General features: G+C 40.1%; 2 protein-coding genes across 2 annotated transcripts; both read left to right on the top strand.

Moving 5' to 3' along the window:
* Positions 1-1,256: 1,256 nt before the first annotated feature.
* LOC101857515 (nuclear migration protein nudC) lies at positions 1,257-8,567 on the top strand (the record flags this gene model as incomplete). The annotated part of the gene is given in 7 exon segments (XM_005107083.2): positions 1,257-1,310; positions 2,306-2,422; positions 3,096-3,164; positions 4,016-4,141; positions 4,848-4,931; positions 6,320-6,438; positions 7,815-8,567. Coding segments are annotated over 7 exon segments (621 nt in total), but the record flags the coding sequence as incomplete, so codon positions are not given.
* A 2,791-nt stretch (positions 8,568-11,358) lies between these two features.
* On the top strand, positions 11,359-12,215 carry LOC101857744 (AAC-rich mRNA clone AAC4 protein; the record flags this gene model as incomplete). The annotated part of the gene is given in 1 exon segment (XM_013087331.2): positions 11,359-12,215. A coding segment is annotated over 1 exon segment (219 nt), but the record flags the coding sequence as incomplete, so codon positions are not given.
* Between the last annotated feature and the right edge of the window lie 342 nt (positions 12,216-12,557).

The raw sequence follows: 12,557 nt of genomic DNA on the forward strand, positions 1-12,557 counted from the left end.
CTCATTCTGTTTGCTGGTTTTGTCTCATTCTTTTCTCGTTTCAGTAGCGTTTGTAGCCAAATAGTTAGGCTACCCCTGACCCGTAATCTTGAGATTACTGGTTTGGAGGAGGGGGGGGGGGAGGGTTGGCCTCAGCTCGGTCTGACATTGTGTCCTTGGGAAAAGGCACTTTACACGAATTTCACATTTGGTTCGGTCCTTCTGGAGATGGGCAGGAAACTTAAAGGTCCCACATCTTAGATAACCTAATAGTGTTGATACTGGTGATGAACTGATACCATTTCATCATTATTGTTCATTTTTTCACTCTAATTTTTTTCAGGAAGTAGGCAAAGTGCATGATGAATGATGTGCCTGATTGTGTAATTTTTTCTGGAAGATGAAGAGCATTGAAGGGTGCATATAGCATGGCTGCAATCGTAATAAATTTGACCGAATCATTTCTACTTTTGTTCAATTTTACGAAAGTGCAATCGTAACTCCCCTGATTCGGATTTTTGCAAATATATTTGCTGTTCGACTTTCCCCATCCCCACCCTCCAGCAATAAAAATTAAGATAAACAATCAGACCCGACTGTCTACATTTTCTCACAGGGTCACATGCAACTGACTCTTCTCTACACAGAGCCCATAGTACCATAGTTGCACAGTGTCACTATGCCCCTAGAAAAACATTCTGTCCCGCTGGTTTTATGCACCCCGCTTAATTTAGCAAAATTTGATCATTATTCACATAATTTCTGATTATTTTCCTTTATTGTTCTTTGTTAAAATTAGCAGGATTGCATAATTTCACATTTTTGGGCTCAGTTTCCATCATTTCTGAATTTTTCTTGCATAAAACGACGGGGACAGAACATTAGTTGCACCAAAGCCAGGCGTAAGGTAAACATTCGTTAGACAAGGTGTTCAGAAATGCTTGTTGCTTTGCCTAGGCCAATGAGAACATTTTAAAAACATGGGTCATAGTTTGAAGCAATCAGCGATGGTGGGCACTATGGTGTGGTCTGCTCCTTCTTTTCTGTTGGACATCTACTGTCCTTATCTTTCTTCCTCCTTTTTTTGTGTTTGTTACTGTCTTGTTACGCACCTCAAATCTTTGGCACTTACATTCACACAACATAATTGTGTTGCTAGTGCCGTAAAAGAAATTTTACTGAGACAGGTGCTATCCTCTGATGATTGTCTTTTCGTGGCTGCGATATATTTTCCCATAGTACTTTTTAAAATTTTATTGCCTTTTCTTTTTCTTCAGAAGCAAAATGGAGAAACTGTTGACAAGGAGGAAGAAACCCCAGAAGATGGCAAGGTGAGGATATCTAGATAGCCTGTAGGCTTCTGTAGGGAATGGTTTTGTTTGTGTTTTGCTCAGTGTGTATAGATGTTGTTTCAGAGAGACTGAGAGACTTGATTGGAAAATATTCTACGCCATTGTGTTTGTGATGGGAGGGAGGGTTGGTATTCGGTGAAACACATTGTATTTTTAAAAATTAGGGGCCATTTATTTAAATTATATATTGTTTTCTATCATTCCTGATTATTTTATTTTTGGGGGGGATTTTTTAAAGAAAGTCTGTGCACCCATTAAATTGGTCACAGCAGTAGTGCATGTGGTTGGTGTGTGCTCCTGATGTTGCCTGCTCCTTCCACTTCTTTTCAATGATATTGCTGCTCTCTTCCTCACAAAATGTGACTTCCCCCCCCCCGGGGCAGTGCCACTGACTGTAGTGTCTTTAGGCCATTCTCAAAGGGGGGACATTTCTCGTTCAAGCGTGAACTACAACAGGGAACTGCTGCTTTTTCTTTCCTAATCATTACTATAATCGTTTCCTCTACTTCTTTTGTATGTTTGTCACTCTCTTGTGACCTGCTATTTCCGGGGTGCCTTGACAGTTGAAGCAGACCTTTTGCTGTTGAAGCTAGAGAGGTGAGCAGAGTAAGTCTGATTCCCTGTAAAGACTTCTCTGTTGACACCCACCCCTTGGTGCTCATATGGCCTTATGCAGTTGCGAGCGCCGTAAAACCCTTTACTAAAAAAAAATATTTAAAAATGTGGCAGTGATTATGCTCAGTGGCCACAACCTGCAACTGGACTACAACTCAAAGTTTTTGGAACCAATGGTTAGAGGTTTTACAAATGTGGGAACCAATGATAAGAGGTTTTACTTTTACAAACAGATATTGGCGCGGTTGAATGTATGTTCTAATATGTTCTCCTGTGGCTGGGTAATAATATGATTGGACTGCTTCAAATTGAGTTTGCTACTGTTTTTGTCTTCATAGACAATTTTTTTCTCCCCCCAGGCCGCTAGTGACGATGAGGAAGAAGATGAGAAAGACAAGGGAAAGATAAAACCCAATTCTGGTAATGGTGCAGACTTGCCAAACTACAGCTGGACACAAACCCTGCAGGAAGTGGAGGTAAGAGACAGTTGGACCAGAATGTTTCAGGGTTTCCTGTACGATGTTAGACTGTGTGATGTGTAATAATAATAATAATAATAATTAATAAATAGCATGTGTAATGGTTGGTCATGTGGTATATACAGGTGGTAGGCGGGTGCTCTGGTGTGGTTTGCTTCTTCTTTCCTGTCAAACATCTATCGTCCTCATCTCCCCTTCTTCTCTTTTATGTTTGTTACTCTCTTGTAACACCTCTAATCTTCTGGCGCTCATATGGCGTTATGCTGTGCGAGCGCCGTAAAACCTCTACTAAAACTAAATTTGGTGTCTGCTGTTTGCTCTTTCATATTTATATTTGGCAATATGTGTTCTAATGTTTTACTTCTTTTTGTGATGATGTACGCCAACCTTGGTACGTTAAAGATGTCATCGTCTCGTATTTGATTGTACAGGGTTACTGATAGTCTGGTCATTTGTGTCGGTTTCTTACTGTGTCTCTTTCTTTTTTTCTTTTTTTTTTTTTTTTAAGGGAATCTTTTCATGAGTGAGATAAAAATGCTTTCCAAGTATTGCACATGTATAGATGGTTCATAGTTATTGAGAGATTCATTAAGTCAATGACAAAAATGCAACATCATGATAGTCAAATTTTCTGTGCGCAACTTTCATTTTCATCTATACCTCTAAACAGATCCGTGTCCCATTCAACGTGAGTTTTCCCCTGAAAGGAAAAGATCTGGTGGTCAACATTGAGAAGAAGGTGAGTGTTTAGAGAGTTGTGTGGATTTTTGTATTTTCCCAACTGTTTTGTGAAGCTTAAAACCACATACTGTCTGTGAATTTTCCTTGTGGTTCTATCTTATGTATCACGGTAAGATTTTCTTTTTATTATTCTGGGTGGGCTTTTGGCTGAAGATATTCTTGCTCTTTAACTCAAAAAAAGCTTTAAAAAATTTTAGATGAACATCATGGTACAGGCTAAAGTATCAGAGGGACAAGTTGGAAAGGATTGTTGCTTCATTGACTGAGCTCATATGGAGGAAGTGTGTCATTGTGTAAGCTATTGAAATTATCTTTATTAAGTTATGAGTTAGAAGAAGTTCCATGTGGGTTTGAGACCATCCTGTGGGTGTTTTTGCAGCCCCGAAGAGTATCAAGTGTATGTACATGCTCTCACTAGCCTCGGGCATGATTGTCTAGTTTAGTGCCATGCCAACATCTGAGTGTTGTTCCCACTACCGTCTGATGCCCGGCTATTTGGTATTTTTGGCATAACTCTAGACAAGGCCATCCAGCTCGCAACGTCGATTCAACAGACAGATGAAACTGCCAGAGCACTAGACCCCACAGCCTCTGTGAATTCGTTACAAAGTAACAGCAGACTAGGTTCTAAATCTAGCTAAACAACGCCACACTACCCAAGAGCATCTGATGCAACTTCCCGTCAAGCACAGCAATCTGGGTCTAGATCTAACCAGTGTCATTGGTGTCTTGGCCGTCACCACCCTCAACAGTGTAAATTTAAGACATCTATATGCTAAAAGTGTGATAAACAGGGTTATTATTGGCATATTACAGTATATATAATATGTATGTGTATGTATTGTGCAGAAAATCTCGGTGGCCCTGAAGGGACAGCCGCCATTGTTGGAGGGCACCATGTACAACGACGTCAAAGTGGAGGAGTCTACCTGGTGCATACAGGACAAGAAAGTCGTGCTGATCAACATTGAAAAGGTATGTAGATGATGGGGAGGGGGGGCTGTAAGATTAGTTTCCATGTCTTATGTCTGGCTGACAAGAGGAAATCATGTGATGGTGTTATGACCCTTACTGTGGTGGTACTGTAGAGTACTCCTTGGGCCCCTAGTGGCAGTAATATGGGATCACTGTTGACATTTATTGCTTTATTTAAATCACTGTTTACTTGTGTGAAAAGATGTACAAAATAATGTAGGATTTCATGACCTTTGAATGGAGTAACAGTGTAATAACAGGTGTTAACACATTATGCTCCTTGCACATACAGGGATTCCCCGCGCTCACAATTCGTCCATTGCTGCTGCACATGGGGAATCCTGTTTTAAGGGATACCTTTAGAAACAATAGTTTTATCGCAGTGGATTGCAATTGCAGAAACAATTGTGTGTGGGTTGGGGGGGGGGGGTGCTCTCATAAAATTTAGCACTCAAGATATACTTTTAGTGCTCCTTTGAATGTAATTCAGTATGTATGGACTTGTACTTTTAACTTATATATGCCTATATATAAGCTACTTACTTGTTTCTTGTTATTTGATTTTATTGTTTTTTCCTTTTAAACAAAACCATTGTGCTGGAATGTACTGTTCTGTAAATGCACCAGGCACAGTAGCTCTCATTTTGTCTGTCATCGATGGATAACAACAATGACAACTTCTTCTCTCTCTCTGCGTTTTCCCCAGGTGAACCAGATGGAGTGGTGGAGTCGTGTGGTCACCACAGATCCTGAGATCAACACCAAGAAAGTCACCCCAGAGAATTCCAAGGTAAGAAGACCCAAGTTGACGTTGCTCGCATGCAAAATTGCTGGCCTGACGAATGGTTGGCTTTGGTAGCTGGGACTGTGAGCCATTAATGTAGTTGTAGGGATGATCAGCAACTGGTTTTGTTATAATCATGGTAAACAACGATGGTTTTATTTCCCTGATGGTCAACAGCATGTGATTTTTGTCCTTAAATTTACTTTTACTCGGAGGTGCAATTTCACAAAGCTATCAAGAGTTGATGAAAATATGATATGATGAAATATTGCAACATGTGTAGCTTGTATGTCACCTCTTTGCATGCAATGCCTACTTTTCTGTTTGTTTAGGGTTCCATGGGTTGCAGCTAGGTAGTGCATGACCTGACATCCAAGTTGAAGAAAATATCCAAACACTGTCCTGAACCTGGGAGGGCTATAACTCAAAATTTGGTGTTCAATTAATTAGTCTGAGACTATGCCCACCGGGAAATTTTAGCCTCTCACCAGAAGTGGGGAAAAGTTTTTCATAAGTATATTATCGAACCTGTCTTAGATGACCACCAATTATCAAGGAGAAAAGTGATTGTCATGGGCAGGTCAGGGGTTTGGGTTTTTCTTCTGGTGATGAGAGATTTGCATGGTCGTCCTGGTCTAGATGTTTTGGGCTGTTGGTTGAAAAAATACAGCGGTTGTTGGCACGTTGGATAGGTGGTCGTCTAAATATCGTTACTGAGATAAAAACGCGAAGGAGAAGCGGTCTTTCGTCGTCTTGACAGGTGGTTGCTGGAGCAGGTTTGACTGTACTTTCCCCTTCAGCTTTTGCCCCTTTTGTTCCATGTGTATTGTAACAGTTGTTCCTACCCGGGACACGTTCATATGTTGTCAGATGTGTATTGTAACAGTTGTTCCTGCCCGGGACACGTTCATATGTTGTCTGATGTGTGCTGTAATAGTTGTTGCTACCCGGGACATGTTCATATGTTGTCTGATGTGTATTGTAACAGTTGTTCCTACCCGGGGCACGTTGATATGTTGTCAGATGTGTACTGTAACAGTTGTAGCTGCTCAGGGCACGCGGGTGGTTGGCAGGTGCTCTGGTGTGGTTTGCTCCTTCTTTCCTATCAAACATCTATCGCCTTTATCTCTCCTCCTTTTTTATGTTTTTTACTCTCTCGTCACACTTTTAATCTTTGGCACTTATGTGACCTTATTGTGTTGCAATTGCCGTGAAACTCTCACTAAAATAAAACTTAACTCCGCTGGGCACGTTCACATTTTGTCAGATGTGTATTGTAACAATTATCGCTATTGCTATCAGGTTCACGTTTCCATGTTGTCTGATGCGTGTTGTTACAGTTGTCGCTATCCGGGGCATGCTCACATGTTGTGTTTGATTTCTTTGGCCCTCAGCTGTCTGATCTTGATGGAGAGACGAGGTCGATGGTGGAGAAAATGATGTTCGATCAAAGACAGAAGGAAATGGGCTTGCCGACCTCTGATGAGCAGAAGAAACAAGATGTTCTCAAAAAGTAAGTTTTGTTGTCCAAGGATCATTTATTCGTTGGCCGACCTGACCTCTGAAATGAGGTCAAACCCTGGTAAGATTACCTGCAGGGTTTGATGTGGTCCACAAACACTAACCCGTAATGTGTGGGTGGTTGGCGGGTGCTCTGGTGTGGTTTGCTTCTTCTTTTCTTGTATCGAACATCTATCGTCCTTATCTCCCCTTTTTCTTTTTTATGTTTGTTACTCTCTTGTAACACCTCTAATCTTCTGGCACTCATATGACCTTATGCAGTTGCGAGCGCCGTAAAACCTCTGTTAAAACTAACCCATAATGTTCTTTTTGCACATATAAAACAGTATCAGCTCTTATTACAGCCAGGAAATTAAATAAAACTACAATGAAATTATCACATGAAGACAGAAGTATATTTTACAGCAGTGTGTGGGTTTGTATATCGTCATTTATGCCTACCATGAGTCTGAATATATGTACGCAACTACCAGTAGGCCTGTCATCATTACCACTGCTTGAACTTAACTGGTTGACCTTGATATAGAGCAGATCTAGAGTGAATCTAAGTCTTCACTCTAAACTCACTGACAGCTGCATCCAAATTTCAATCAAAGGGATATTGTACATCTTCAAATAATAAACTGAATCTTTGTAATAATTATATCTATGTCAATATAATAAACTGTAGCATTATCTATGTCAATATAATAAACTGTAGCATTATCTATGTCAATATAATAAACTGTAGCATTATCTATGTCAATATAATAAACTGTAGCATTATCTATGTCAATATCAACTGTGGCAAAATCAATTTCATCACCAGAACAATTAGCGAAATGGTGACCTAAAATCTCATTTGTGCAGTAGTAAAAGGTTTTTTGCCATGGGTACCGTCATGCAACAAGACTACAGAAAAGTTAGATTTGTCAACTTCAGACTTTGAACGAAAAAGCTGATTTGTCAACTTGAAACATTGTACAAAAAAGCTGATTTGCCTCTGTATGTCATGTTCTCATGCAAAAACAAAAAAAGAATGATCAAAGAAAGAATGTTTGTCTTTGATACACCAAATCGAACAAAGTGGACTGACAATTAACTTTGATGTGGCGTTATCAATTCACAGTAAAACCATCCATAAGCGTGGGCTGAAGCTAAGCATTGCTCAAGTGACTGCACTCATGCTGCATCGCTCAATGCCAGAGGTTGTGAGAGGTGCCGCTCACGTAATTTTGCAGCGCGGTAGAAAAGATTAATGTTTTTCAGCATGTAGTCTGTTGTTTGTTCCATGTGATTTCAGTCTTCCTTCCATAATTACTCTCCCCCCCTCCCCCCCATTCCTCAACCGATATTGTTCTCAGTTCTGTTTTCTTCTGATCTCCCCAGATTCATGAATCAACATCCGGAGATGGATTTCTCCAAATGCAAATTCTCATGAGACTTGTGATACTTGGTTCAAGAAGTCATCGTTGTCATTATCATCATCGTCATCGTTTTCATCTTTTTTCCTTCATTTTTAAAAATTGCTCTCCTGCCTGAAGTGGGCACAGAGTGTTACTGCTGTTGTCACATGAACGAATGACATGAAGTGGTTTTTTATCGGTATTACCCCGACCTGCTGGTCGTACATTTTAAGGACACTACTTATACAGCCAAGTAGAGGACAGGCGTCATTCTTATGCACATTCAGGTCAGAGAATTGGTACATGCGGTAAAAAGTATTCTATTCTTGTTATTTAGAAACTGTACTAAACTTGAGATAGTGGCCCCAAATGACAGGTCAGAGAATTGGTACATGCTGTAAAGAGTTCTCTGATTCTTTTTATTTAGAAACTGTTCAAAACTTGAGGAAATAGTAACCTGACACGATAGGGCTGAGAATGAGTTTTACATTTTACTCCAGCATTTTGGCAGTCAAAGTGTATATGATATTTGTTTGTGTTTTCTTCAATGTTTACATTCAAGGCTTGGTTATTCGTGTTGTTTTTCCACCTGCATTAATATCTTCAGAGCACATCTTTGTTTGGTTTGGTTCCCAGAATGCCTGTGACTGAATGTGTTGATTATGATTATAATGAATAATTGTTTCTGATGTGATCAATAGACGTGAACGGAATAAAAATTTTGTTTTACACATCAGTTGACTGCTTTCTTTAAGTACTTACCCTGTGTATGTGGAGACAGAAAGATGCTGTGTGAGTATTCTGAGTGTCTTGCCTCCTCTTGTTGCCTGCCTTTGCTTTTCTGATGTAACTGCTGCTTCTTCTTTCCTCATCCTTACTATCGTCATTCTCCTCTACTTCTTTTTGCGTGTTTGTCACTCTCTTGTGACCCGCTATTTCCGGGGTGCCTTGATAGTCGAAGTAGACTTTGTGTTATTGAGGCTAGAGAGGTGAGCTGAGTAAGCCTGATTCCCCGTTTCAACTCCTCTGTTTACGTCCACCCCATGATGTAAAATTGATTTGAAAAGGGGCTAGCTGATTTACGTTGACACACGGATATAGCCTGGGCCTGGCGTTGATCTGTTGTGACATTTTCTATGCAGAACCTGACTTTGCCTTTCTCAAGCCTTAGCTTTGTTGTTCAGATGTATTGTGAAGTGATAGGTGTCGGACAAAGGTGGTGGGTGGTCTGGTGTTGTTTGCTCCTTCGTTCCTATCGAACATCTATCGTTCTTATCTTTTCTTCTTCTTTGTGTATGGTACTCTCTTGTAACACATCTATTCTTCGGCACTTATATGACTTTAATGTGTTGCAAGTGCCGTAAAGCTTGAACACAAAATTTAAAATATAAACTGGCAATGTTTGGCTGTACTGATGTATGGTTCAAAGATATGGAAAACAGACAAAGCAATTCAACGGAAATTAGAAAGCTTCCAAGCAAAATGTTTTTACAAAGAATTTTACAAATAAAATGGAATAAATTTATTACAAACAATGAAGTGTTTGAAAGAGCTGGAATTGAAGACATCAACACAACCATAAAAAGGAGAAGATGGAAATATTTAGGACATGGTCTGAGAATGCCGAAGGCAAGATTGCTCTATTATATAATGGAAAAAGAAGAAGAGGTAGACCAACTGAGAGCTATGGCTATAGAGGCACAATTAGGGATGAGGCAAATCACCCATGGCCTGGATTAGCCGAGATTGGAGAATGTGACCAGGGACAGACAAGCATGGTGTCGACTGCTCTCCGTCTTGTGTATCTGGCGGTATGGGGAGAGAGTGAGTAAAGTAAGTTAAAGCAAGTTTCATGGCTCTTGCAAAACAATTAGATACTACAATTATAAGTGCTGAAGATTAGAGAAGTTACAAGAGAGAAACATACAAAGCAAAGAATGAAGAGAGATAAGGAGGATAGTTATCTAATTGGGAAGAAGGTGCGAACCACACCAGAGCATCCACCAGCCACCTATTTGCTCAGGTGATTTTTCTGAAACTGATAAAAAGCAAATTGATATCAAAACAAGGAGCTGACATCTGCAACTTTTGAAGTTGAAGCACCCCTCGAAGAAAAGCTGTGTTCTGATGTTAAAAGTTGCAATTTATTTGCAAAATGAGGAACTTGAAAAAATGCAAATAGAAAACTTGAGCTAATCACAATACAAGTACTTTTGAAATGAATATAAAAAGTAGAAGTCCCACTATTTTTTGCTTAAATTTTCAAAATGGCCACTATTGCCACGACTGCCAGTTGTCATGTTACACCAACTCGTGGAATATTGTTATAAAAATGAAACATAATGTTCTAATAACTACAGCAAATTTAGCACTCTTTCATCGGGAAAAAGTGGTCTTTTAATATCCAGCCCCTTGTTCTGACTCTGCAACTAAGGCAGAGAAACCACAGTCAGGGTCAAAAGGAACTCATTAACTGTTATCGTTCTAGATCTATATGTTTCTATTAAACAATTTTACTTGCAGAGGTCCCTGCTTTAGAAACATGTAAATTTTCCCTGTCCTCTTCTCTCTCTCTCTCTCTCTCTCTCTCTCTCTCTCTCTCTCTCTCTCTCTCTCTCTCTCTCTCTCTCTCTCTCTCCCGCACGCTTTTCCACAACGTTCAGAGAGTGATAGGATATAGAAATGAAATCGAAGTGGCTAGCCGTACTTAAGTACGGCTAGACTGAGAGTCTAGCCGTACTTAAGTACGGCTAGACTGCCAGTCTAGCCGTACTTAGATCTAGGTTTGGCCCAATCGACTAAAACCTGTTAAGTACACATGTCTCATTAGATCTAGATCTAGTAATTATTCAGGTTCAAATACATGCAAGTCAGTAAGGCACCTTTTGGTTTTGTCTGAAATACAAATACTTTTGGCATTGCAAACTAAAAATTTCGGCGATTGTCAAGATTTCCGCGTTTAATTCCGATGTGCGCTTTTCAAAGCCTAAGGTATGTTTCGCTTTGGTCCCTAACCCTAACCCTAACCCTGACCCTAACTCTTCAACCCTAACCCTAACCCTAACCCTGACCCTAACCCTGACCCTAACCCTATCTAGATCTAGTAATTATTCAGGTTCAAATACATGCAAGTCAGTAAGGCACCTTTTGGTTTTGTCTGAAATACAAATACTTTTGGCATTGCAAACTAAAAATTTCATTTACAATTCAGCCATCAATATTAAGTACGGCTAGCCTGACAGTCTAGCCGTCCTTAAGTACGGCTAGCCTGACTGTCTACCCGTACTTAAGTACGGCTAGACAAGAAGTCTAGCCGTACTTATCTTAGGCCCTATTAACATTAGAAAACAGGAGGTTTAAAATACATACACTGTCATTAAGGCACTTGGTTTCGTCTCAAATACAAATGCTTTAGGTACTGCACACTAAAAATGTATATTTACAATTCAGTAGGCCTATTTTTTGTAAATGGTCAGTCTAGCCATCATATTAAGAATAAGTACGGCTAGACTGCTAGTCTAGCCATCATTAAGTACGGCTAGCCTCTTCCAAATGAAATAGCCTTCTCCCCTACCCAAAGACGTTTCCTTTTAGTAAATATAGAGATATTTGTTGTAATAAGTAACTTCACACAGATGGTACCTATGGTACCTTACATTTACATGATGAAAACATCATGAAACAAATTTAGAGGGGGTATTTTCGTAAATGAATCAGCCTTCTAAAAATAGATAGTTTACGTGCATTCTATTTTGAGATTATTTTCCAGTATAAAACAACGGGTCTCTCTCGATTGTTGCATCACTTTGAAACATCTCAAAACAGCCGACTCGAACAAATCTATATGTGATTATCCTTCTTTGAGGAGAAGTTTTTCAATTCTTCTTTGAGCAAAAGGTACCTTAAACTTCAAGTTTTAGACAAATGAAGATGACAAATCGAACGCGAACGCGATCCACAGGCCGACGACAACGAGCGCCCCGAGTTTCGGGGAAATCCGATAATAGTAGTTCCGGTGACTCAACTAGTTCAAGCGCCCCTTGTAAAAAGCCTCTCAATCAAGAGTGGGGATACCGTTGTCAGCAAATCCACGCTGACAAGAACTTTTTCTTCATCTCCCCGAGATCTTTGCACGCTATATGTGGGAGAGAACTTTGCTTTACAAATGCGCCAGTGGTATAAACTGACGACTCTCGTTCATAACACAAACGCAGCGGGGATTGTGGTCACCAACTTCTTGCCAGTTAGGACAATGAAGGCTATGCAGCTGACACCAGGAGGTAACCGAATCCTCACTGTGCCCAACGCAGGAGGGAGCTCAGAGGTTTCGGAGGTGCTGTCTTTCGAATTGTTGAGCCGATGCTTCAACGCCAAGCTGACCAGGGTACGTGTTTATATTATATCATTTCTGTTTATTTTTGTAACACCGTCTTAACGTAATAACAATAACGCTTCGACAGAAGTCGTGGAAAAAAATCTGGAGTAAATACCTGCGTTGCTAAGCAAATTGTTAGCGTACCCAGTTACCAGTTACGGTCTTGAAAACATGTATTTTCTCAGTGGTAAGAGTTGGCAGCCTGTCAGGTAAGTTGTCTCATGAATGCTTTGTTGCAGACCCAGTTTGATTTGTGCCATTGTGGGTGCGTGGTGTCTGACCAACTATTCTATAATGGGAAATTTTAGAAAGAGAGAGAGAGAGAGAGAGAGAGAGAGAGAGAGAGAGAGA

Source organism: Aplysia californica, unplaced genomic scaffold, assembly GCF_000002075.1.
Source record: "Aplysia californica isolate F4 #8 unplaced genomic scaffold, AplCal3.0 scaffold00574, whole genome shotgun sequence".
NCBI classification, from domain to species: Eukaryota; Metazoa; Mollusca; class Gastropoda; order Aplysiida; family Aplysiidae; genus Aplysia; species Aplysia californica.